At 41.5% G+C, this 27,371-nt stretch overlaps 1 protein-coding gene across 2 annotated transcripts in view; it reads left to right on the forward strand.

Moving 5' to 3' along the window:
• Positions 1-27,371, forward strand: part of gpc3 (glypican 3) — a 139,592-nt gene that overhangs the window by 69,000 nt on the left and 43,221 nt on the right. For both annotated transcript variants that reach the window (XM_042493550.2, XM_088081347.1), the window contains exons 3-5: positions 8,929-9,614; positions 22,512-22,654; positions 23,198-23,323. In XM_042493550.2, the coding sequence (XP_042349484.1) occupies positions 8,929-9,614; positions 22,512-22,654; positions 23,198-23,323 (955 nt within the window). The remainder of the gene's footprint in view (positions 1-8,928; positions 9,615-22,511; positions 22,655-23,197; positions 23,324-27,371) is intronic.

Genomic DNA, 27,371 nt, shown 5'->3' on the forward strand with positions numbered 1-27,371 from the left:
ATTTTGTGAAAGCACCCTACAGTATTGGCGCAAAATGGATGTTGAATTATTAGTCAGCAACATTGTGATATTTGACTTTCTTCATATTTCCCAACCGTACAAAAAACACAAGCAAACATAAGATTTTATTGGTTTTAAACAAACTCCATTTTAGCTAAACTAAAGTGGAGGAGAAAACACATGCACAGAGTCCCTGGTTACAACTTTGACCTTCTGTCCTTATTGAAGTTGTGCAATGAGGGATTATTACTAAAACATGCAGTTTTCCTTCTGTCTTCATCTTTATTATGATTTGGATAATTTGACTTAACTATTTGCTTGTTCGTAACATGTCTGAGTTGAGTCTGCTGTCATGTTCACAAATGTTATCAGTTACATTGATGGTGAATACCATGTTCAGAAAACATGCAAATAATGGCCAAAACTCCAAAACAAATACCCAAATTATGATAAACTTGAATCATCCATTGTGCACTATTTTTTAAATTACTATTAGTTTAAATAAACAAAGGTTATAATATTTTAACCATGTGAGATTTATAAAAACTCTCTTCAGTTCATTTGTTTATGGAGAGCAGACTACAGCTAATAAGAGCAGTGGGTGAATTGTCATTTTTTTCTTATTTATCCAGTTGTGGAGAAACATTTTCCAGAAGCTTATTGAGAGGCAGAAAAATGAATGAGGAAAAACCTTTGTGTGTGTCTGTGTGTGTGTGTGTGTGTGTGCGCGTGTGTGTGTGTGTGTATAGCTGTAGTCCTTCCACCTGACTCACACCTTACCCTCCCACTATGATTTGCCAAATGTTCGCCCACACTGTCACCACCTGGCTACTGCTGTGCACTGTGTGATTGCATTGTGTATGTCTGTGTGCATGCGTGTGCTTGTGTGTGAGACAGGGTGCTCTCTAACAGATGGAGTAACCTAATACATGTCTCATTTCTGCCCCGCTGTCCATTGGCCCTCATGGTCTGCTGGTGATGCTATCTGGGCTTTACCAGCATCCTGTCTGCTTTGTTCCTGGAATCAGCCCATCCCCTCCCCGCCCTGCCTTGCCGCCACCGCCGCCGTCCCGTAAACGCAGGGCACACGGACGAAGACACGCTCAGGTCCCGCAGGAGCAGCTGGTCAGGTGGAGCTGCTCTCGGGTTACCTGGGACAGGTCGCTCTGTGGGAGCAGAGTGAAATGTGTCTGGAAAAACAACATATTGTTTACAGTCAATGAACAGATGCTGCTTTTGTTGTCAACAGGCTCATAAAATCATAACTGAGTGCAAAGCCTGCTGGGAGGTTTGTGAGTGTGTCGGCCTGCGCACATGTCTGAATGCTCAATATGCTCATTTAGAAAACATTAGAAGTGATTTGCAGGTTTTTACTGCAGACACATGCTTTTCATGCATTTTGACCACCGTTTGCTTATAACGTCCCTTTAAAAAGTCTAAATTATACAGTCAACAAGCTGAAAAAAGGGCTGATTTCTACTGAATAGTTCAACGCTTCATTCATGAAGTTGACCTTCAAATTCAGGTTCAACATTTGAATGCTGCTCAGTTGTTCTTTTGTGTCTGCTTCTAGTCATTCTATTTAAAACGGGTATTTTACAAAAAAAAATAAGGCTACACTTTGATGATTAGTACTATCCTGTTTGTAGAATTACATTTCAGTGGTGGCTGCGTAGGATTGTCTCTGTTGTATTATTCAGACATTTTCTATAACTTCAGAGCAATGTCAAGTCCAAAAGTGTTGATTTCTGTAAAAAAGATAGATGTAATCATTTCGAAACTTCACAGCATGTTTCTATTAAACAAAATAAATCCATATTTAACATTTAGCTTTATAAAAACATAATTTTCACTGCAGCTAAAAAACATTTTGTTCTCCCGTTTGCTGCACACAAAGGAAGGCACACAGCTGTATTCAGTTAGTCCAACAACAAACTAAATTATATTTATTCATTAGAAAGATTATTTAATAAATAAAAAAGGCTATTAAGTCTGATGAATAACTTCATTCATATTGAGGATTTTGTTTGAGTATTACATATTGAAAGCTTTATTTGAAAACGTCAGGAGAAGCTTCTGATGTAAAAAAAAAAAAAACAAAAGCAAAAAAAACCAGCACAGTTCTACTGTTTTTTCTTTATTTAATCAAAAGGTCCACTTTGGAGATACAGCGTTTCCACCTAACACACAGTGCCTTTTTATACCTGGTACATGTGTTTCTGTGGTCCGGGCACAAGTGGACATCTGAGGCAAATCACTGTTCACCCATGTATCTATCATTCGTCTTGTGTTCGGATTCTATTACTGCCTACATTACTTACATCTGAAGGTTAAAGGGACAAAGTACAGTTATTACGTCCACAGTCTCGCTCTTGCTAGTCACATTGGTGGTTGTGTCGGTAAAGAAGGTAGAGATGTCTTTCAATGGTGCAAAAGAAGATGGAAGTAAGTGGAAAATGGACAAGTTATGGAGCATTAGTGTGCTGTCACCAAAACAACCACGACATCCTGCACTGATGACGTAGTCCTTTCAGGAACGCATCAGGCTGCGTAGGGTTTAAACTACGAAATCATACGCTGTTTGAATAATGGGCATAGCTACTAAGATGTCAGAGAGATCGTCAATCTGCCCGTCGCCATCTTGGGTTTTTTTTTTGGAGCTAAAAGTGACCGTATCAGGAGGAGAGGTTGGAGCTGTGGATGAGTGAGGGATGGATCTGACTCACAGACTGTGGTGACGCCCTGCAGACAGCCTGTCACTCCAAAACGTTCTCATCTCAAGTCGTAACATATTCCCATTTTGCAGTGGACATCCGTGATCCATAGTACACTCTAGATATCCTCGCTTGATGCTGTCTAGCTGCATTTCATGTGGATGCAAAAAGCGTTGCAATCTTAGGCCAAAATCACTGTCGCTGGTGGCAGTATTTTACATGTTTGGCCTGAAAACGGGCTGATCACAAAAGCGGCCCCACTCTTGAAATGCAAAAGTTTCGGCCTTAATAAAATGTAAATGAGTGAATTATATAAAAATTCACCCCACATGGTTGACATGAATGTTGAAATCAGCTATAGACTGTTTTTGTACCACACTGTAAAAAAACAAATTAAATGTTTTTTTCTGCTGTTAAGTTGGCCATTTAAACACTGGGGTCTGTGGGGACTGACTGGCTTCTGGAGGCAGCCTCAAGTGGCCATTCCAGGAACTGCAGTTTTTGGCACTTTGTCATATTTTAGCCTCAGAGGTTGCTACCTGGGTCAAAAGCATCCCAGACCACCTCGGCAAATGGTTTGACTGATCGGATCACAATGCGTCCAAGTGGTTGTTTACAATATTTAGCACTGTTGACATGTGATCAGATCACCTGAGACACGTGTTGACATGAGGTATAAACCAAACCGCAGTGTGCTGGTGTGTGTCCTCCTGCCAGTTCTCTCTCTGCGTCCTGGACAGGTACTGTCTCGTCACCGGGACCAGGTGGCAGCGGCTTCTCCATCTATCTCTGTGTCGGCTAGAGGTGACACTCCATCAGCGAAATGGATTAGTCTCATTGGCTGGGTAATTTATTGATGTTTTCCTCTCCTGGGGATAATAGGTGTACGGGCCGCTGATTGATGAGGCCACAAGGCGCATGTCTGCCTCCGCGGCGTGTCAACCACAGTCGGCGGCCGGTCAGTCAGTCTGGCGTGTTATGAACTGCGGAGTTGACTTATGTAACACCCAGACTGATGTCCTCAAGAACATCAAATATGCTCGTTTGACAGGCCATTCATAGATTATGTGAAAAGCCTGTTTTATGTCAGCTGGAGTCATTGAGAGCTTTAAGGTGTCAGAAATAAGTGACCCGACTGTGGCACAGATTTATTAGACTTCTATAGACTACCTAAAATCTTACTTTATCACATTTTAATCGGTGGTGTTTATTAATGGTGTGACATGTACAGAAAGTAGATATTACAATAAAGCGTTCACAATGTAACACTGCAGATTTATGGCATCAATGACGGTGTGATAAAGTGGCTTTTGACAATTGGAGTTAATTTAGTGGATATCCATTTTTTAATGCACAGGGAATCTGAGAGGCCTGAACTCCTCGGAGTAAACATTATCTGGCTGGTGAAGCAGTTGGACAGAGGTAGAGCAGGAGAAGTGGAGACGTTTCCCTCGGCCTTGTCCTGTTGGCGTGTCTGTAAAAAGCCTTCAGTCTCAGAGGAGAGACAGTTTTCCAGCAGCCGGCCTTCTGTCTCCATCTGTGACACAGACAAAATAAATGCTACTGCTAATTTTAAGTGTGACCCAATATGTTTCTGCGGGCTCCTCCTCTGGTAATGTGTGCTCTTGACCTCCTGCAGTTGTATCCAGAGTGTCACAGGCCCCTGACATACAGCCCCTCTCCCCTCCATTAGAGGACACCTGATCCTGCACAAGCTTTCACTGATGAAAGAGAGCGAGCTGCGTGTGCAGGAAATGGGCTCGCAGTGGTTCTTACCATGACCCGGGCTACTTAGAGCCATTGAATTGCATTTATGAAGAGCCCTCTACTCTTTCTCTTTACCGTTACAAAGTGGCTCTCCTCTTTGTGGTGTAAGAGATACTACAGGTAGCAGCTAAATCACAGGAGTTGATGTAAGAGGCTTTCGTAGAATCCGAGAAAAGGGGAAGCAAATAGCTGTGAGGTGGATGTGCATTTTCCTCAAATATTCGACCAGTAACCAAATACGTAGGATATTACCAAGAAAAGGAGATTTTGTATTTCTACGTACATCTGCGTGTGTTTTTCTGCGTGTGTGTGGGCGTGTCTTACCTCCTCCCGTTCTGTCTCCTTGTCTCGGCTGGCAATCTACACATCTGTCTGCTCATTGATCACAGAGGGAAGTGCTTCGAGTCGCAGCGGGACAGCCGTAGCCTGAAAATCTAAACAGATGCTCCGCTGCTCCCGAGCATCCTCTCACACTCACCCAAACATCCTCAAATGTTCTGTTTTTTTAATACCATAAAATCACCCAGCAACTGTTTTGCTGAGCATGCATGCTGTTTTCCACCCTGTTTCTTACTCTCGCACACATTCAAATTTACAACCACAGCCTGCTACTCTTTACCACTGAGGTAGTTTGGGGAGAAATGGCTCGATTAAAGTGAGACTATGCAACTTCTGCTGAACAGTTAATTGTTAATTAAAGAATAATGTATTGAATTTATCCTAAAGTCTGGGTAAAGCAAAAATAAATGTTAGAAGTTTGTCACACCATGGAAAAATGTTTCCAGCCACATCTGAATAATTAAAAAACTTGCCAAATAGGGCTGTGCAATATGACGAAATATATCATCTGATAATAGAAAAAAAACCTCTATTGTTTTATATGATGCTCTATTGTTTATTTCATTTACATCATCTGATAATTCTTTGTGTCTGTCCGTGTGGCTGAGGTAACGTCTACACAATGCATGGCACCAAAACAAACAAACAAACAAACATGGAGAAGCTGGAAAGCGATACTGAATTTGGGGATTCAGCTGGGTCCTTCAAAATAAAAGCACCGTGGGTTCTGCTTTGATTTAGTAATTTATAACAATACTTTATTCAACTTTACAATAATAGTACTTTATACTTGATTTAACATTACAGTTAACAGTTAACAGTATATTAATAAACTTTATTTTAACAGTAGTTTATGTAACTTGATTTTATGGCGGTAGCTACTGTATTTGTAACTGTAGTTCATTTAATAATGTTATATTTTAGTAGTTTTCAGTAGTTTAGAGGATATTTCAAGATATTGAAATATATATCCTGTATTTTAAAGCCATATCGCCCAGCCCTTTTGTCATGTATATAAAATGAGGTTTCGAAATCAGAAGAAATTTAGCTCTAATACTCTGAGGGCACTAAAGGAGCTGAAACAAAGAATGAGCTGTTGCAAAGCAACAGACTCTTGTTAGTGGCCAACCAAGTAGCACAAAGTATCGTCGTGCTCAGCAGCTAATGTTAGTACAAAACACACACCCAAAGCAGTGAGTGATAATTGCTGTCGGGCCTTGTAGCCAATTCTAGCTTAAAGACTGAAAGGTATGTTAGTGACTGCAGTTTTCCTTGTGCTTATATGATTATGGATTTTGAACAGAATTGTTTAATCATGTATTTATTAGACTGAAAGAGCTAAGACAGCTTGTGGGAAGAAATGAATTGCCGGGGGCTGAATGAAACGGCACTGATACTATTTATGTAACGTTAGTTTTTGTATTGTGGGGGAGTTATTATGTTACGGATGGCTCAAGTGCATCATTAAGCCATAATTTCAGGCCTGCCCAGAAAATCTTAGACACAGAAATGGTGAAAACAGTTTAAAAGTCTAACACCACAATTCAGTACAACACAGTTTACAGTCTGACGTGCTTTCAATAAGTATTTTCTAACTTGTATAAGGTGTTTAGAAAGAAATATCTGATATTACTTTAACCACACTTAAATTCCTCCTAGACTCCCTTGAGTTGGGTGACTGAAAGACATTATCACTCAAAAGCCACTTATAGAAACACAGTGAAAATGCATTAAAACCTAGACATCCAGACAGCCTTGATAAAAAGTATATTTTTTATGTGATCTTGCCATTTACTTTGGAGGCCTGGAGTACAAGGTAACAGTATAGAATTTCATGGATATATATACCGCAATAGACCTTGTACACTGGAACCAGAATCACTGCAGTAAAGTGACAACACAATAGTAAGTCAACAAAACAAATTTAGGTTATAGTGTGTTAATAACTACATTTCAGCCCTGTGAAATTTGTATGAATATAAACTGAGTGTTTGTGCAATTTGTGTTTGTGCATCTGGTTCGAATGGCATTAAATGGCATTTGTGGTAATCAGCCTCATTGATATGGGTTAAAAGGGTCCTACCACAGACGCTATAATCAATCCAAAAAATGTCAGTGTTTCTTGTTATGCAGCAACAGACAAAGTCAGTCAGTCAGTCTGTAGTATGAAGAGCAAAAAACTCCACATAGCAAGGTGATCAGAGTGGTGGACAGGTTGAACAAGCACAGGACTTTTGCCCAGGAGACCCGGGTTTGTGTCCTGTGGAAAACCCGTCAATGTTTAGTTATTTTAACAATGCAACATACAGTATGTCACTTTTTCAGGCTATGTTAGTGACCAGCATTCTTATTGTAAACCAAACTATTATGTTTTCTCTAAACCTAACCCCGTAGTATAGCGCCTAAACTTGACAAAAGTGAAAGTGAAACCAAATGAAAGTGCTCCTGATACCAAGATGCATTTAATGGGCAGGTACCGGCGTTTTGAACCTACTACTCAGTGTAGTCCCCTTTAACTGATATCTAATAAAACTGATAAAACTGATATCTCATTTAAGTATAGTGATAACATTAGAAAAGGGTGATTTATTTGCCCCAAACAGAAACTGTACTGACTGTATGGCGTTAGCTGTTGCTAGTTTGAGATGTACGTACCGGCAGTGTATATGCAGTGTTTCATGTTTGTGACTAAGCTCAATGATTATCAGAATATCCAGTTCCCTCTGTTAATTTCCTCACTCATGTTATTATATCCATAATGTAAAAAATGGGGTCATAAAAACATAAAATATTTTTACCTCAAGTTGAAACATTTTCCACTTGTACGCCTTCGTCTCCATTCACACCACCCAGAATATGAATATGTGTCTGTGCGAAAGCTACATAGCTGAGATGCAGCCCAGCAGCAGTTAGTCAGAAAGAGGGAGTGATGTTCATTTCCTCTGCTCGGCTTCAAATATTGTCACATTCTCATACGGACCTCCTCATGTGCATGAAATTGCATGTAGAAAAACACATTATACGGTAAAGAGACAGAAGTGTTACATCGTTCCTCGGTGCTGTCCGAGGACCTGCAGCTCTGTGTAGGCTGACGAGCTTCATTTGACCTCAGAGGAGCATGAAGAGAAAGAAATTAAACTATCCAAGCAAGAAAAATGAAATAACAAAGATGAAATGACTGGTTTTTGTAGCACAAAAAGCAATAACTTCCTCTAACGCCACTAAACCAGTGCCCCCCCTGCACCCCCGCCCTCACAAAGCAGTTGTGGCTATCACTCTCAACAAAGTGATGTAGTGGACTAGCTGCGGTATAAATGGGATTTCGGCATCCCTAGCTATTCTCCTGTCCAAAGCTTCATTTCACTGACTCTCAGCTCCCCTGCTAAGTTCAGTAATGGAGCTTTAAATCCCTCTGTTGTTGGGTCCTCACTCATTTTGCTACTGGGTCGATGATAGAGCTCTCGCTTGTTGTGCCACCTTGTTGATAAGGCTTCACTTTGTGCCTTAAAACGACACTGATTATTTTCCCTCCGCTCATCGGCCACGCACCCCTCCCTCCTGCGTGCTCTGTATGCTTTTCTCCCTGCAGACATCCGCATGCCTCTCTCAGTTGACTAATATATTGAGATAAATACTCTCTTTAAAAAGGGACTCTTTTTTTAAAGCTCTGTTCTCGCTCACTCTTTAGTTTCATAAAAAGGTCAAACCTCAGATCTTGCTTTTCATCTGTTGCGGCAGCTTTGGTCTCTTTATATTCTGAGTTACAGTCTTTTATTGCAGTGTAATGTGTGTGTGTTTGTCCTGTGTATGTGTGAGCAATCCCATTAGAGAAAACAACAGATTGAGAAAAACTGGGAGAAGGGAAAGAGAGGTTGTGCGTGGGAAGTTTTCTCTGCCTGTGATCATTAAGAGCGGGATGGATGTTTGGGGGGAATCTATTTGTGTTTCATGTTTTTGAGCTAAATTGCTGCCTATTTTTTGACAGCTTGCTTTAGTTGTTGTGATTGCTGAGGCATATCATCACCTGCTGAATGCAACAGCTTTCAAAAAGGTGGCCTGACTTTCACCCCGTCTGACTGTTTCTCTTACCGTTCTTGCTTTCTTGCAGAGGCCTTTGATCTGGTGCTGCGTCACGGCCGCAACTCCACCTTGTCCATGCTGAAGACAGAGTTTCCAGCTCTTGGGAGTGGAGCCCAGAGCTCTGTGGGGCAGCTCTTCTTGGACATGTCGCTCTACATCCTGGGCTCAGACTCCACCGTGGACCACATGGTGGCTGTGCTCTACGGTCGCCTCTTCCCTCTGGCTTACCGCCGCCTGCTGGGCGGCAGTGTATCCTCTGCGTCTGAGGAGTGTGTAAGAGGAGCCTGGAAGGAGTCAGGAGCATTTGGCCCTTATCCCAAACTGATGATGACCCGTCTGTCTCGCTCCCTCCTGGCCACACGAGTCTTCCTGCAGGCGCTGAACCTGGGCATTGAAGTTGTCAACACCACTGACCACCTGCGGCCCGGCCGGGACTGTAGCCGGGCCCTGCTGAGGCTGTGGTACTGCCCACACTGCCAGGGCATGCTGGGGCCGCCAGCCTGCAGAGGCTTCTGTCAGGCTGTGATGCAGGGCTGCCTGGGGGGGGCGGCCGAGGTGCAGCCCCACTGGAGGAGCTACGTAGACGGATTGGGGAAGCTGGCTGGTGCCATGAGGGGAGAGCAGGACATGGAGGCTGTGGTTATTAGACTGCCTTCAATGATCAAACTGGCTCTCAAGCACGCTGTGAACGCCCGCACCCGCCTCACTGCCCTGGTGAGTCCAGCACACAAACACACTCACACAGCACTGCATTGACAAATACAAAGGGCTGCGTTAGTGTGTTCCTAGAAAAGAGACCGTCATCATCACCTGCAGGAAGTCCAGGTTGATTAAAGAAGAATTTCACTGAAATAAAGAGGGACCTGGGGCGGCACGGTGGCTTTGTGGTTAGCACTGTTGCCTCACAGCAAGAGGGTCCCTGGTTGGAACGGGGTTCGGTCCGTGGGTGGGGGCCCTTCTGTGTGGAGTTTGCAGTGCGGAGTTTGCATGTTCTCCCCGTGTCTGTGTGGGTTCTCTCCGGGGTCTCCGGCTTCCTCCTGCAGTCCAAAGACATGCAGCTCAGGTTGATTGGTGACTCTGAATTGTCCGTAGGTGTGACTGTGAGCATGTATGGTTGTCGGCCCTGCGATAGTCTGGTGACCTGTCCAGGGTGTACCCCGCCTTCCACCTGATGACAGCTGGGATTGGCTCCAGCCCCCCTGCGACCCTTACGAGGATGAGTGGTTACAGAAAATGAATGACTGACTGACTGATGACTAAAGAGGGACCTCACATAAAACTAAGTTGTCTCTGCAGTAAAAGACGCAAGTACTTTTAAAATTGGTTTTACATGACCAGAGAAATCAGAGAAAAAGAATGCTTTTGCTCAAGAGGTAGAAAACCTACAACCACCAGGATGCATTGTGCTTTACCAGACACTCCCGCTGGTGGGTGACTGTGGAATGGTCCGTGTGAAGCAATGGCGGCCGGACGGATGTTGTATTACAGTTAAACAGTAAGCTAAAACATGATTCTGAAAACATTTGAGGCGAGTAAAAGAATCTTGGTTTATATTTGATCAGTTGCTGCTTAGTTTTACTGTTTGATCTCTGTGTTTTCGGCCTCCTTTTTCACTGCGCAGTATGGCGTCCACTCCCTGTTCACAAACACATACCATTACCGTGAAATGGGGTGTTAAAATATGTTTCTGAAAACATTTTAGGTGTGACAAAGGCAGTGCAGAAACATAATGTTGATTTTTATTCTATAAGCACTGCCTTGTTTTACTGTTTGGTTGTATTTTGGTCCTAGTTTGAGAGACTCCACATTTGGTTTAGTGCGGTGCGTTAAATAACGGCTGTGGCTCAGGAGGTAGAATGATCGTTTACCGATTGGAGGTTGGTGGTCGGTAGTGGTTAGATTCCTGGCTCTTGTGGACTGCATGTCAAAGTGGCTGTGTCATCAGTGTGTGAGTGCGTTTGAATGTTTATCTGATGAGTAAGCGTATGAGTGTATTTTGTAAAGCACTTTGATTGGCCATTAAGCCTAGCAAAGCACTAAATAAATTAAATCCATTTAACTTCAGAGCTAGCAACTGAGGGGGCGCCCCATTTGACTCTCTCTCCTGTTGTTGTCTTGCCTGAGAGCATTTTTGTTGCATTCTCCACCTAGCTCCGCCCAAGATGATTATGACTGGTTTTAAAGATATACAAACAACTCGTGCTTTTCCCCTTTATTCCAGAATCACAGCAGGTTCACCACGGCACGCAGGAAAAAACGGTGAGCCACCGTTTCTCTAGATCTGCCGGCAGCTTAGACGCCCTTTACTGACTGAAGCACTGCTCACGCAGGCAGTGTGGATGCTCTAACTTGTTAACACGTTAACTTGTTAACTTGTTAAAACATAAGAGGTTTGACAGCACTCACGCATTGCTTCCGTGTCCAGTGTAAATCTGGCATCAAAACGACAAGACTATGTTTCTTCATATGCACGCAGAGTAACAATAAAGTTGTGCTGAAGTAACTTGAATCAAGCAGTAGAAGTACTGATGCATTATATTTGGAGTGGAAAGGTACATTATTACACTACTATACTCTAAACTGCAGCCTCTAACACACATTTTACACACATACATTTTGTGTGAAACTTGTGTGATACAACACATCGTTTTTTTCAGAGCTCAGTACAGACCATTTTTGTCGGATGGAATGCTGTGGACCTGCGCTCGGACTGTGCCAACGCGGTGGTCTCATTGAAATGAGTGAGGGAGCTCAAATTTATGATGAAGCGGCGCTAATGTCATGGTCAAACTTTGTCCTTCAGAAAAACACACAGGCTGTGAAGAAATTAAATAAATACCACTTTCAGTTCAGGTCAGAGGACTTTTATTGTGCGACGGGGGATAAGTGATCCAGGACACATTTCTTCACACCAACAACTAGATATCACCTTGTAAAAAAGCATTTCAAACAACTAGACACAGCTGCAACATGTAATTCCCCTACATTGAAAGCAGAGAATGCACCTTGGACTGAGCTGGATAAAGAGTGGAAAATAATCGAAAGGAGAGGGAGGCAGTCAGACAAATGCTCCCAGCATGTCTCACTGAAACTCGTCTCTCACTCCTCAGCAGCGGTGACCCGTTATGTGTGGTTTCAACTCTGATAAAACCGTCAAGTTTGTTCGTAGCCCACATGTGAAGTCAGGGAGAAGTGCTCATGAAATATGAAGACCTTTTTCTCTGCCAGAGTTACAGAGCTGGATGTGCTTTTGCTCCCGTATATCTGCTGAACTTTTCACTCTCACACCCCGAATCCCCGTGGTGACCAGGTTTCCACTCAGAACCCATCATTTATTAACACACAGGTTGACCTCACTTACTCTACAGCGCGAGGGCGTGGCTGCATCCATGAATCGCTGACTTTGGGGAAATCGTTCACTGTGTGTGTGTGTGTGTGAGATCCTTATCCAAAATTTAATAAGTCTTGTGTGGGTTTATTTCAGCCTGCAGTTCCAGTCAGCACAGATGACTTTACACTGTGTTTATGGCTCTGACTCTGGTTCCAGTATATAGGATTAAAGCTGCAATGGTCGCGTATTGTGCAGCACTGTGACAAGGTCGTGTGTGCGTGTGCGTGTGTGTGTGTTTGAATGTAATCTCACAGAGACAGTCCTCGCTCAGTGGTGTCATTGAAGGGACAGAGGCATTGTTTCCCAAAAGGCTAATTTTGTCTCACTGAGGAGTCGAGGGAGATCAGCCAAAATTAGACAACACCTGATTACTTGAACTCAAATTTAGGACTTGTTTGAATGCAGTGCTTGTTTGAATTGTTGCCTTTAAGGATTAAAGGACCATTAGCATTTTTTTCAACATTTTAGCCAATTAACTCGAAATTGCCCTTCCATATACTATATTGGGGTTTGATGAGGTTGCAGTTCTAAATTTGTCCACCAGTAGATTTTCAGGATTTTGTGTAGAGATTTTTAGCAAGGGAGCTATCCAGAGCAGGGCTGGATTCTTGCATGATCTCATGATCTTGTAATCTCGAAAGGTAACGTGATTTGTAGAGACACAAAGAAGGAGAGAGAAGCTGTGAAGGCATCGAAGGTCCTGACACATCAAGCTGACAGTCAGCCGTTGGTCAGTGTTGGGCCGTTGGTCCACATTTGTTGACCTAGTCGCCAGGGTGTGTTCGCTGGCTCTCGTTGGCCATTGTCGGCTTTTTCTCAGCTGATTCAGTATGTTAAATCGTCTTGGGGATAGCAGAGCTATTGCTGAGAGAAATCAGTTCAGTTTAGCATATGAGAAGAGAAACAGAAGTGAGGAAAGCAAACCAACATTTAATTTAGAGATCAAAAAAAACTTGTTATAAGCTTATTTTTCTTTAACCATTGAGCTCTGTTGCGGAAACATTTCCTGATGGTTTGTCTTGTTATTCACTGATGCACTTTAAATAAGCTTTATTCTTTTGGATTGTGTTGAAAATGTACTAACTTGCTAACTAGTGCCATGACGATATTCTGGTTTCCCTTTTTGAGTTACGAATACAGCCTACTGCCGTCTGCTGCCACAGCATGGAGTTATTTTCTCTTGCGTAGACACAGAAGGTAACTGCTGGTTGGTGGTCGGTTGTAGTCTTTTCTCTTATGAGGCCACAGGTTTAGATTTCAGGGGGACGCAGGGGAGATGTCCCCCTCAATATTAAAAGCATGACAATAGTAGAGGACTGTCATTTTGACAAAATCTAAGACATTTATACTATAAGTTGATAAAGAAAATTCACAAATTGGCGCATAAAAATTCACCAGTATGCACAAAATTATGTGTTTGATGCTTCAAGAACACAGCAAGAAGAAAACACGACTATTTCTTGTATTAAACTCAACTGAATGCCTGCTTATCAGAACCAGAATCCCTCAAATGAACAACAGTCAGTTAACAAAACTACAGTCTGTTTCAGCAGAAGTTTTGTATTATGTTGAGGTATTTTGATTTTTACCTGCATTTCACAAGCAAACCTCGACATGAAGTAGTGAAGCCTTTTCATGTAATTATAGTATCTTTTAAATTATTCAGATGGATGGTGCCGCATTGGTGGTCTGTCTGAAAAGGTCAATGTGCATCATGACCCTCCTTCTTCGTATCGACAGATAAACGTCATGTAATCGACTCCTGGCCAAGAAAGAGATACAGAGAAGAGAGAGGGAGGAGTAACAGAAAGCATGCATGTGAGGATGAGCGGGGAGCGAATGTGTGCATGTATTGACAGAAGCAAAGAGGTGGAACTTTATTTGGTAATTACTCAGTGTAATTCTGTGTAATTCTGCAGTTCAGTTAGTGAATGTATGTAACAACATTGCAGACTGGAGTGTCTGCCAACAAGTTCATGGTGTGGGTGGGTTTATGGGGGGCTGCCAACATGCATTGCAGTCACAGTGTTCTTTTTTATACCACCACAGGGAGGCGCCAATGTCAGAAATGTTCAAATCATTGGCTGTAAAATCAGTTAAAAAACTGAAAAGAAAATTACAATAGTAATCAAGATGAAATAAACAAAAAAAGAAAAGAAATGGCTTTTACAAATTAATACATAAGTAATAATCTTAAGTATAATTTTATGTGAGATTTCGGTAGTATTTTGGAGCATGGTTTTGATAAACAAGCTTTATTTTGATGCTTTTTAGGCACACAGCCATCTTGTTTACCCTTAAAAAACTTTTTTTCCTCTTTTCAGACTAATTATAAATTGTGATGTTAAAAACATTGGTAGTTTTTTGTTATTAGTATTGAGTAGAGATTACTTTGCAAATGCTATAATCATAAATGTATTGACTAGAACTGGAAAAAAATGATTAAATGTGTGCATTTATGTTACCAGTGGTGGAATGTAACTAAGTACTTTTATTTAAGTAGTAGTATGAACGTAAAACAGAATATTAGATTCAGGGTTCATTATTATTTTTAAGCTTATTCTTATTTTTTAAACATATCTGTGACCACATATTTAGATCTAGAGCTTTTTATAAAACATTCATGGATAAAGCCTCGGACGCCCAGGACAAACTGCACTACTGGCACCATGTCTAAATGATATCCTTTGGTAAATGGTAAGAGACTGTTATTTATGAAAAGGGAGGTGATGGTGCAAAACGTGTGGAGGCATGTCAAATAATTTTATAAACACTGGGAAGGGACTCTTGTATTTTTATTAATTTTAAATACCCTCTGAACCCCAAAATTAACTGGCAGGCTTGAAAGGCATAAGTTTTTTTTTGAAATTGTTAAACTTACTGAATTTTTCAGAGCAAGAAACTGTAAAAGCAGAAATTATTTTCAAATTTTCAACAGTCCTTGAACACATGTGCGTTGAACACTTCTTTAGGAAACACAACCAAATCTAAGCTTAAAATAGTGACGTTTCATCAAAATTGCTTAATTTCGCGTCGCATTTGAAATTTCACTCAGGAATAATTGAATCAAAAAATCTTGCACCATAGAAATAGAGGGAGAGTCATGTGGTTTTTACTCCAGTCACTCTAGGAAAGACTAAAGGAAAATAAGGTCAAGATTAAACAAAAAAACAAACAAAAAAACTGAAATTACTCCCCATACCCCTAGTCTGATAAACACTGAACAGTCTAAGCAGTATCATATATATGATTTTTAGCTCTAAAAACCATTTCTGGGTTGTATAAATTCTAGCTGGTCTTCGAAATGTGTGCATGTGGCTGTAAAGTGAAAAGCTTAGTAATCTTTTACTTAAATATTATGTACAGCAGCATACTGGATCTGTGGAGCACTATGTCTTATTTTGTGGCTTCACGTGATTGTAAAAGCTGCAGCTGTGCTCGGTGTCTTTCACTTAACCTCCCCTCTGGTGAGAACGTAGACTCTAGTTACTGAAGGTGACAAACGGATCGACTCTATCTGAGTAAAAGAGTCCTCGAGGTGTGAGGAAGACATCTTGTCTCTTCTATGTCGACTTGAAACATGTAACTGTGCTGGGGAGATGACCACTCATCGTCTGCCAGCCCGCTCCCCGGCATGTTAACATTCATTTCCTCCATCCGGTGCAACTCCAGCGTGAATCAGCCAATGTTCAGAGAGACGGAGAGGGCAGCCAAGAGCCCTGCAGCTTCAATCTATTCCCTTGTCAACTTCCTACCCCTCTCCTGGAGTTTGATGTCATCCACCTCCGTCTCTGCATCTCATCCTCAACATCCCTCTCTCTCTCTTTCATCCCCCCCATTTATTTCTTTTCCTCTCGTTCTTACGCACTGCTTTGAGAGAAGATGCATGATTTATGAAGCTCTATTTTTACCGGTTACCGAGGAGAAGGAGAGGAAGAGCGACAAAGACATGGAGGAGAGAAAAAAAGGGAGGAATGGAGGGGAGAGTGCAAAGAGCGAGCCCAAGGGGAAGGAGAACAGGAGAGTGTGGAGGAGACATCCATCACCCTGTGACCCCTCGGCTGAGAAGGAGGAAGGGAAGTAGGTTGAGGCAGAAATATGATGGATCTGACCAAGAGTGGAGGAGATATACAGCTGGGCATATGAATTGTGTGTCGTTAGACACTCGACACAGTCAGGTGCTTAGTTATGAGTCTAATATGACATGTTTCTTTGTGTGCCTGTAATATTTTAATGCCTCTGTGCTGGCGATAGCTGAGGCTGGAGGCATTACGTTTTTTTGAGTTTCTCGTACATACATACGTCCGTTCTTGTGAACGTAGTGTCTCAAGAACGCCTTAAAGGAATTTCTTCAAATCTAGCACAAACTTTCACTTGGACTCAAGGATGAACTGATTAGATTTTGGTGCTCATAAATCAAAGGTCAAGGTCATGGTGACCTTGCATTGGTCTCATTCGTGTTAAAGCAATATGTCAAGAACACCTTGAGTGTATTTTTTTCAAATCTGACATAAACTCAGCGATGAACTGAGTAAAATTTGGTCTTCAAAGGTCAAGGACACAGTGGCCTGGCAAGTGCCTCATTCTTGTGAATGTAATATCTAAAGATGGCTTTGAAGGAGTTTCCTCAAATTTGGCACAAATGTCCACTTGGATTCAAGAATGCGCTGAATAGAAGTTGGTGGTCAAAGGTCAAGGTCATGGTGACCTCATAAAATGTGTTTTTTTTGCCATAATTCAAGAATTAATACACTCAGTTTTTACACAAATGTCTAATAGTATATAATGAAGTTTTGACATTTTATATCCAAGAGATCAAAGGTCAACTGTGCCATCACAATGTTTTGCAAAAACACTTCTTGGCCATTACTCAACCTCATATGTTAGGAACTGAAGGGGGAGATATTTGGTCAGACACTGAATTGCTGACACTAACCTTGGGTTTAATGGATCTAAACTCTAAGTGCAACTTGACTGGTGTGCGGAGGCATACAACTGCGTGGTGGTATTTGTTGTTTGTCAGTAACACACTTTTCATTATCTCTTTTTTGTTGTCTTCCCTTTTGTACACAAAAACAGCTCAAACAGATCAAATCACATATGAACTGTTGCTTCAGTGAGGAAACAAGAGCACCAATTAAATCTACTGCATTTGTCCATTCAATTATGTAGCTTACTGTAGATACAGAAGCTGTAATAGCCATTTGAGCTTTCAAACGTGTAATAAATCATGTTTATGAATGCTGTTACATATCATAGTTATTATTAATGGAGTCATGCGCTTGATATGAATTATGGAAGTCCTTAAGGTGCAATCTTCAGTTTGTTTGACAATGTAAATTACAAATTTATTTGCATGTGTAACCAAGACATTTGACGTAATGGTGAAGAATAAGAATTGTGCTTATTTAGCAGATCATAGCTAAATTGACAGGCTTTTATAATTTGGTTACAAAGCTTAATTACACATTTGCATAACATCACTTGAACTAAAGAGCCATTCATCAAATCTTTATCGTCCCTTCAATGCTGACTATTTCCCCTCATTACACCTTCTCTGGGTTCAAATCACATTCTTTACACTTGTTTTTTTTCACCTGTTTTTCTGTTTGAGAGCAAACATCATGTACCTACTTCAGAGCCACAGATCTGTTTCTACCATGTCAGAACAGCATCTATAAAATCAAAAAGACATCAGGCTTTAATAGCTTTTCACAGCTCTGAATGCTTCAGGAATTGCAGAACTCTGAGTGAGAAGTGTGAAATCCATGTTCCTTACAAGCATCACTCGATGCACAAACATCTCGTTTTAAATTAGACTCTGATCTGCACAGCTTACGCGCCAATTTTAGTGAATTAAGTTCAGTAGGGCCTATTTAGTCACCTATATGTTTTAGTACTGACAATTTTAGGTTTCACCATGTAGGGGAACTTCAACTTTGTGCCAAAATGTCAACAAATGACAATTTTCACAATATTTGGGGATTTTGTTGATCTCATTAAAGTGAGGTCAAATTTCCCAAAGCGGTGGATTTACTAAATAGGCATACTGAGCTGAAATGATTGAGAGATAAATTCTGTGTGAGTACATGTGTTATTTTTTTAACCGGCTTTGATCGGTGAATTAGAATTCTTCATATCCACAGTGAACAGATATGAGACAAAATGTTCACTTGTCTCAATAACCCAGTTTAATTAGGATAATCTAAAAATGGACACACAGGCCTTTATTAGTTTTGCTATTATAAAATGTATAGTTAGAGGATTAACGCAGAGACGCAACATGTATTAAAACATCAAAAGACCATTTCAAAAATAGGGAAAAAGACAATTATCAGTTACAAAAACGATAAGCCTAAACCTTTGATTTTAAAACCGCACTGGTATTTGTATTCCTATTTAGTGTGTGGTGTATGTGTATCCTTGTAACTTGCTGATGATGTCACTGATTGTGGATTAGATGTGGGATGTTTTTATAAAAGGCTGGATCTGACACTTGTTTTGAACACCTGTAGTTTTGTAGTGCATTCACCAGACAACTCTCTTGCTGGTACTTCAGACATTTTGATGGGTAAGTGGAAGGATCATGAATTAGCTAGCTCAGCTTATTTGAAGAGGAAAAAAAAAAATCAAAAAAATATATATTGTCATTGTTTTTGGTTAAGAAATAACAACATCCAAACATGGATAAACAATTTTAATAAGTTGGCTAAAAGTAACAGGCAAACAGTTACAAATTATCTAAAATTAACTTCAGAGTAATTGAGAAACAGCTTAATTAGCAAGTTAGCTAGTGTAAAAGTAATGAAAAAACTGTTGAAATAGCAGGTTAACTAACGTAAAAAGTAATGGATAAGTGGTTAAAAAGCTTATTAGCTAACTTAAATGAGCCTGATTGATAAACAGTTGAAATAGTTAGTTAGCTAACATAAAACAAATGGATAAGTGGTGGAGAAGCTAGTTATCTAAATAAAAAGTACTGGATGAACATTTGAAAATGCTTGCTAGCTAACTTAAAAGTAATTTATTAACTGCTGAAATAGCTAGTCTGCTAAGTTAACAGTAATGTTAATAAATAAAAAAAAAAGAGATAAACAGTTGAAATGAACTAGTTAGCTAAAAACATCCATCTTACTCCAGTAATATAAATGCAAACTCCACTAAACTGAACTTAATATTAAAGGTAATGGTGTTACATCACATATACCTTTAAATGACATTCAGCCCTAACCTGAACACGTTTACTGGTATCTGTTTAAAGTGCTATATACAACATTCAGAATTTAGGCCTGGATTTCCTGCACACGGCTCTCACCTCTGATGTCAAAAGCAAACATGAAGGTGGCTGAACAGGAATGCTGATGGCTAGCAGTGTTAGCCAAGCTAACGGTGCTAACAGTGCTGATGGTGCTAACAACAGCAAGTGTGCTGACCGAGCTAAAAGTGTTAACCAGGAAGCTGAGGGGGATCAGAGGGTGGACATTATGACTCCGTGACCGCCGCCACTGTGGGTTTGGAATGGCCTGTTTGACCAGTAGCTAGACAGACACACGGAGGGACCCATGTGCACTAAAATGCACGTGTGGCTGCATCATGTACCACAACAGAGATCAGAGAAGCTCGCATGACAACACACAGATGGAGTGTGACTTTATTCTCTGCATAGGGAGGCCATAACGCCACTATATCTTTACATAGAAAACTGTTCTTTGCTGCTACAGTATATTATATCCAAAATCTCATATATAGAACCTCTGAGGAGGTCTTGAGCTTGGCTGTTGGGCAGAAAAGGTTGATAACAGCTGCTCTAGCTGGCTTGATCAAAATTTGAACAATTTAAACCACATCAGGCTGTGAGATTGTTGCAGCATCTTCCCTATTTCCAACCCAGACAGTGCAGTATCCATTTGAAGTTATAACTATGATAGCTGTCTGGTATAACTGTACTTCTGACATATAGTGAGACTTTCCCTTCATTTCCACTTCACTGAGAGGATTTGAAAGGGCTTCATCTGAAATAGGATGCCTATAATGTGTGCATTAAACTAGAAGTCAGTTCCAATGCTGGTGACATAATGCATAGAGATGGAGGAAGAGGAGGAGGAGGAAGAAGAGGAGGAGAAGGAGAAGGAGGAGGAGGAGGGCTGAGTGCTGAGTCAGTCTCTACCCTGAGCCTGGACTTCCCTGGAACACAAACATTACTCACCAAATATTCTCCAATATGTTGTTACAGCTGTGCATGGCACCCTGCCACCTTTATAACACTGATAGTATCACCTCCCCTTCACAAACTGTTTTCTTATTAATGACTCCTTTGATCAAGATTAATGTATAAGCCTGATTATTCATTGGAGTGTCCACACGAATTGCCATTGATTTGTTTGAGTTTATCTTTACCCCGTGTTTGCACAAGCACAGCACCACATGGAACCTGAGACGCAGGTGCGCAAGTGCATGGACATGTGGACTGTGAGGACTATATGTCTGTGTGTGTGTGTGTGTGTGTGTGTGTGTGTGTGTGTGTTATATTACTGGCCGTCAGCACCTCTCTCCCTCTCAGTGAGACTGGCTGGTCAGTGCAGATAAAAGTGCACAGATATTTTAGAGCTCTCACGCTGAGGCAGGCTTTATCTGCAGACTCTCCTGTTGGTTGTGTTAGTCCAGCCCTGGGTGATATTAATACCCCACTAATGAGCCCCTTCCTTGAAGAATCCGGAAACAATCGGCAGGCGGGATGGGGAGGCGGCGGAGGGGCCCGCGTGCTGAATCAGTCTCTCCCTTGTGCCACAGCTCCCCTACGGCTTCCCGGGAACGCACAAACAAAAAGAGGAACGCATCTCCAATCACATTAATCATGGCCTGTGGGAGCTCCGGCACTCGCTCCAGGCGCAGGAAAACGAGAGAATTACACGAGAGGAAGAGAATGAGATGGCAGAGACAATAGGCTGAAGTGTGTGTGTGTGTGTGTGTGTGTGTGTGTGTGTGTGTGTGTGTGTGTGTGTGTGTGTGTGTGTGTGTGTATGTGTGAGAGAGAGAGAGCGAGAGAGAGAGAGAGAGATTTCCCCAAGTACACAGTAGGGCAGTATTAGTGGAGATGGCTAGTCAGGGATGTGAGGTATTAGTGAATGCTTGGTGCAAGAGAACTCAACCATCTGTGACTCAAGGTGTGTGTGTGTGTGTGTGTGTGTGTGTGTGTGTGTGTGTGTGTGTGTGTGTGTGTGTGTGTGTAGATTGAGCAGTCTGTTCCGTAACTATAACCGTATCCTTGGATGATGAGGCTGCATTGATTAACCCTGATGATTCTGTCTTAGGGCTGATCAGCATTTCTGTGTGCGTCAGCATGCATGCAATAAATAAGCGTGTTGGTTTTCCGTTATATTATGTAGGAAAGCATGTTTATCATATTAATGGGCCTGGGTGCATTATGTGCAAATGAATAATTGCATAGAATGTTTCATTTTTGTTTATGCTAGGAAACCGGTGTGTGTATGCGTGTGTTTGTGTCCACGGTTGCCCCCAGATAAAGATGTCCATTGCTGCTCTATCGGGTCACATCAGTATTCAGCAGCAGTAGTGCCAGCCTATTCACTTAAAGGGGAGCTGGGCACAATTAGCTGTTAACATTACATGGCAGAATTAAGCCTCGGCCAGTATCCCCGGGGGAAATTAAACCACCGGCAAATCATTAAACCACAAGCTAAACATTAACAGCCATTTGCATTTTTATTGCACCTGAAAAGAATGTGCCAGGTCCATTATCTCTGAGAGACAGAGAGGGACTTCTTATTTATTATTGTTATGTCGTCCCGTGTGGAAACACAATGGCATTTATATGGGGGAAGAAGAAGCAAACGAGGGGCCTTATTTTCACGCTCGCGTTTTTGGAGTGTTATGATTACAAATTCGAACAAGGCGGAAACGGCTGGCAGACGATACAATGACTTGTTTGTTATGCAAATCCCCCCTGCTTTCATCCCTCCCAAAAATAAACAAACCCAAACAGATGACAATTTGCAGAGGGGCTCAGCTGAGTAAGGCCGGCAGTTTGGCTGTTGACAGGTTCTTACTGTCTGCACTGTCACTGCTATTAAGAGTTTGAATAAACAGGCTTAGGGCCAGGAAGCGGGAGCAATGAAACATAAGTGAGGTGAAGAGGTTTGGGGAGCAGAATTCACTCACTCAATCCTGGTTTCTCATTTTCTCCTCTCTCTCCTCTGCAGGTGAGCGGGATGTGTGGACACACTCCTCAGCGGGCCTCCCGCTCAGTCGGATCCCCTCCTCCACAGCCTCCCGCTGCCTCCGCAGCCCGCAACACTCAGCCCTCATCCTCGGACTCTGATGAGACTTTGGCTGGGCTCCGCAGGTGAGGAAATAGGGAGTCGTAATCCTGACTGAGTTCCTTGCAGCTGATGAAGCAGCGCTCACTCTCCAGACCGCTACAGGGGCAATATATGTCTGACAGACAAATATTGTCCCTGATTCTGTGGACAGGTTTCCTCCTGCTTCCTTGTGGCACTCAGTCTTGCGCCTCTGGAGTGTTTTCAACACCCCTGATGCAATAACAGGCTTAAATGAACAGTGTAATAATGCCCAGCGGGGCTGCTGGCCTCGGCAGCACAATGGCCAGATTAATGTCAATTAGGAATAGAGACACTGCTTATTCTCGCCTCTTTACTCTCTCCTTCTCAAGGGGCATCTCATCGACTTGCTCTCAAGCCAAATTCTCTCTCTTTTTCCATCTAGGCCTCCTTTCCTCTGTATTTTCTTTCCTTGTGTCTCTCCTTCTCTCATTGTAGGGCAGTTTTATCTTACTGCTCTTCTCCCTGCTGATGTGGGTGAGTCATATTCAGATTATCTGAAGTTTTATTCTTTGTCTCTCTCTGTGTTGAACATTTTCTTTCTTCAGGGAGTTCATATCCAACCTGAAAGGCTTCAGCTCCTTCTACAGTGGTCTTGGGGAGGCGCTGTGCAGCCGTGAGCCTGCTCCAGCAAACCACTCCCTCTGCTGGAATGGGCAGGAGATGACAGACAGGTAAATCAGCGTCTCATTTTCCCTTATTTACAGCGGTAAAACACACTGTGAGCTCTATAGACAGATCCACTCCACAGCACACCTGCAGCCTGCAGGATGGTCCTGCTCAGGTTTATTGCCTTTCTAGATGATCAGTTATACAAATAGTCTGCTCTGATTCTTGAATTCCCAATGCTCCAGCAGCACAGCAAGTGTGTAGAGTGTAGGTGAGTTGAAGGGTAAGTTTGCCCTGAGCTGATGAGCCTCACATGAGGGCCCCCCTCTCCCATCGAGTGTGAGTGTAAATCTTGACTTTGGCTCTATGGGATGTTATTAATGTCAGGCGTGCTGTCACCTTCTTCTCGCTTAGTTAATTGCTGTTTCGATCGTTCTCCCCTCCTTCATTCAACATCTCTTGTGCACCCTGCAGAACCTCATTTGCTTTGCGCAATATTTCACTTCACCCCTGTCCTTTGGCTCCACACATCATAACTTCCTCCTTTCTGCCTGCGCCGTCAGCAGGTTCCAATTTTAATTTGGCTTAGATGGTTATAGATATTGTCCTTTTCTACTTTTTTTTTTTTTAGCTTTAATCAATGCAGAGGCACACAATTCAGACGAGGAGCGCTGCAGGTTAATGTTTTACCTCTTGTTCCCGAGGAGGAGTGAGAATAAATTCAGAGCTTACTCAAAGTGCTGAAAGAGAGTCTGTCACAGGAGATAGAAAAGAATCTCAATCTGAGAGGAGACATCAGGATGGCACTGGGGCAGAGCTGTCCTGAGGGGATGATTACAAGCTGGACCAAACAGTGCGATAGGAAGGTGTGGGGAGGCAGGAAAGGAGACGAAGTGATGGAGAGATTACAATGTCTCCAGGCAAGCAATCCTCTGTCATCTGTGAGGGCATATGCCTGCAAATTCACTGGGGGTACATTGTCATTCCCAGATTTGTTCTGGATCATCTTCCATTATCCTCACAGACAGGACCAACTCCAGAGCCAAACGTGGCATTCATGCTCGTATTGTCTCATGCAGATAAATTTAGATTGGGTGGGTGGGTGGGTAGTGTGGGGTGGGGGGATAAGCGCTGGAGGGGTCGGATACTGAATGTCTCTGATACTTGAGGAGTGATCTTTGGAGCTAAATTTGGCGCTTTTTTTTTATCAGGTGTGTTTACCATCCCACCTGCAGCCAAGATCACAGGAGCAACACTTTTCACCACATCAAAGAGCGTTACACTGATAACTGTGATAACAGATGGGGTGCCGTGTCAAGTCAAAACATTGAATTTTCATTCCTCTTTTGGATCAAATGGCAGTGTAAACTCAGGCGTGTGTGATAAGTGATAAAAGATTAGATGTTATGTCAACTGTGAACACTAAAGTCAGGAACTGTAGGAAAATGAATAGTGCGAGGGGAGGTCATTTTTTGGCCGAAGATAAAGTAGTCTGACTGTTTTTGGGAGAGCTGGAAAACAGGTAATAGTTGCATAAAAAGTCATAACAAAGAAACACATTCATTTGTACTTTGGTAAATAAAGGTGCATTTTGCTGAAAGTAAGGAGTGAGAGTTCTGTCTCTATACCAGGACTTTAGTGTTTTTTTCACATTCAACTCACAATAACCAACATCCCTGTAAATGTGCCAGTGTTAGCAGTAACGGAGAAAATCGATACAGCATAGTATTGCAGTATTTTGCGTGGCAATATATCGATACACGGATGCCAAGCATTTATTTGGTTAATCAGATCAATTATTAATATTGCAAATACAAATAAAACTTTTGATAGCATACTAGAAGAACAAAATCAATTACTTTTTCGATCCATTAGATACATATTGCTGTAATAAAAATGATTGAAGGTAGATGAACAGACTCAGGACTTTATCTTATTAGACAAAAAAAGGTGTTGACAAAGTTTGGACACATATTTTCTGTTGAAAAAAGGTTATAAATTGCAATATATCACAAGAGATGTTACTCCCCCCTAAAAAATCAACATATTACAAAATCACAATAATATTGTGTTGTGACTTAAGTATCGTAACGGTATTATGGTGATTCACACCATGAGCTAGTGTTAGCAAAAAGACTCATTTTCAAGCATTACTTTGAGAAAAACTCTATTGTCAGCTTACAACGACAATGCTAGCGTGCTCATGTAAAGCAGGTGTGGTGTTTGCCAGCTCTCATCTCAGTTCTAACTTTTGCTGTTTACCTCAGGACTAAACACAAAGTACATCTGAAGCAGATGGGATTGTCATTAGTTTTGCAGGTATTTGGTCAAAAAACAAATGTAATTTTTTGCCTGATGGTGGTGTGAGAGGAAAGGTTTAATCATTACCAAAGTGATTACAATTCATCTTGAGAGGGACAATTTCATAGATTTCAATTTAATAGTTGTTGAGACATTTCACTTAAATCCACAAATGTCAAACTCGTGGTGGTGTTAGAAGAAATGTCAAGGGATCACCAATGTCAGCAGAATATATTGTCTGGGTACCATCCATATCTGTACCACAGTTTATGGCCATCTATCTTGCAAAGGGCTGCAGTAATTAGTCCAGAAACCCATAAATGAGTTAGCATTTCAGCACTCTCCATTCCCTTTTCTCAAAGTGAATGGTGTTTTTTTATTCGTTTTGGTTAGATGGCTGAAATAAGTTATGTTGTTAACAAAAGATTAAAAGACTTTCATGTTTTGTTCTACAACATAAAATACGTCAGTAAACACCACACTCTTGAACTTTTTACGCTTTTACTTGTCTTAAAAAAGCAGGTGCTGACAAATGATTAAATGAAACTACAAAGCATCATTACGCTGAATGTGACTTTACAGCCTCGTTATAACCTAGTGTTAACTTTTTACTTTTGGTGACTGTATTTATGGTTCAGAAATCATAAAAGTTGTGTTCATTTGAAACATTAAAGTTGCATAAACTTCTGTTTGCCACAGAGCTTATTTGCTGCAATCACCCAAAATCTAATGGCAAAAAAACTGCTGGCTTTTTGTTGAGGGAACCAGGGCGACGCTAATTAACAAAAAAGCATCTTCCATGCACAACTCTGTCGCAGAGATATTTCAGGCTGGACCAAAGTGGTGCACAGACAGACAGACAGACAGACAGACAGACAGATGGACGCAGCTATCCTTAGAGACAAGCCACTAAGCATAGCTAAATAAGACAACTTTCACTTCTCTACATCGGTGGCCCAAATTAGAGCTATGTCTTAAGTGAAAATACACTTGTGCTGTAGTTAATGTGTCAGTTGTGTTTATGTGTTATGTGTGTCTGTATCATTTATGATTATTGTAAATTCTTCTTTTGTCTGTTCTATTGTCACGTTCAGGAGTGAAGTACCTTTAGAATTGGAACACATTGTGAATTCTAGAGTCGAGGTTTTCACTATAATAAGCCCCTCCGGTTTTCTGACTTCTCCTGCACAATCTCTGCTATGCTTGTTTTTATTTGCTTGTTTTTATCACATCTTTTGTGATAATAAAATTCAATTCGATCCAATTCAGGTACACAAATATACAAGTTGTACCAATTTAATAGTTATATTATTTTCACACTTTCTGTTTTTAGTTTGTTTCTAAAGGCGAGGGTTGAAAAAAAACATTAATACCCATGCAGAGGGCTTTAGTTTACTTTTTCTTTTTTCTTTTTTTCAAAGAAGATAAGCATTGGGCCCCTCGCCACCCCAATAACTTGCATACAGTCCCTTACAGCTATTTTTATGATATCATCTAAAATTGATTCTGGTTTTGCTCAAGATGACATACAGCCTGAAGACGTACAGTGTATTAACAGTGTCTGTTTACACCTCGTGTACCCTGACCTTTGACCACGCCTGCGTCTGTGGAAGTGTGATCAGTTGGTGTGAAAAGCGCCAGACTCCATTATAGACTCCTTCAGCACCTGGGGTCTCTTCTCCTCCTGTTGTTGATTCTGATGCTGGGGCATCTCATTCAGACTGGACCTAATAGCATAGTAATTGGTGTTAGATTAGATTAGGTTATCACTGGAGCTAACTGATCCCATCAGCTCTGCTGGCAGCGAACAAT

The sequence above is a fragment of the Plectropomus leopardus genome, chromosome 8 (assembly GCF_026936395.1).
Source record: "Plectropomus leopardus strain MGB_pleo_1.0 chromosome 8, ASM2693639v1, whole genome shotgun sequence".
NCBI classification, from domain to species: domain Eukaryota; kingdom Metazoa; phylum Chordata; class Actinopteri; order Perciformes; family Serranidae; genus Plectropomus; species Plectropomus leopardus.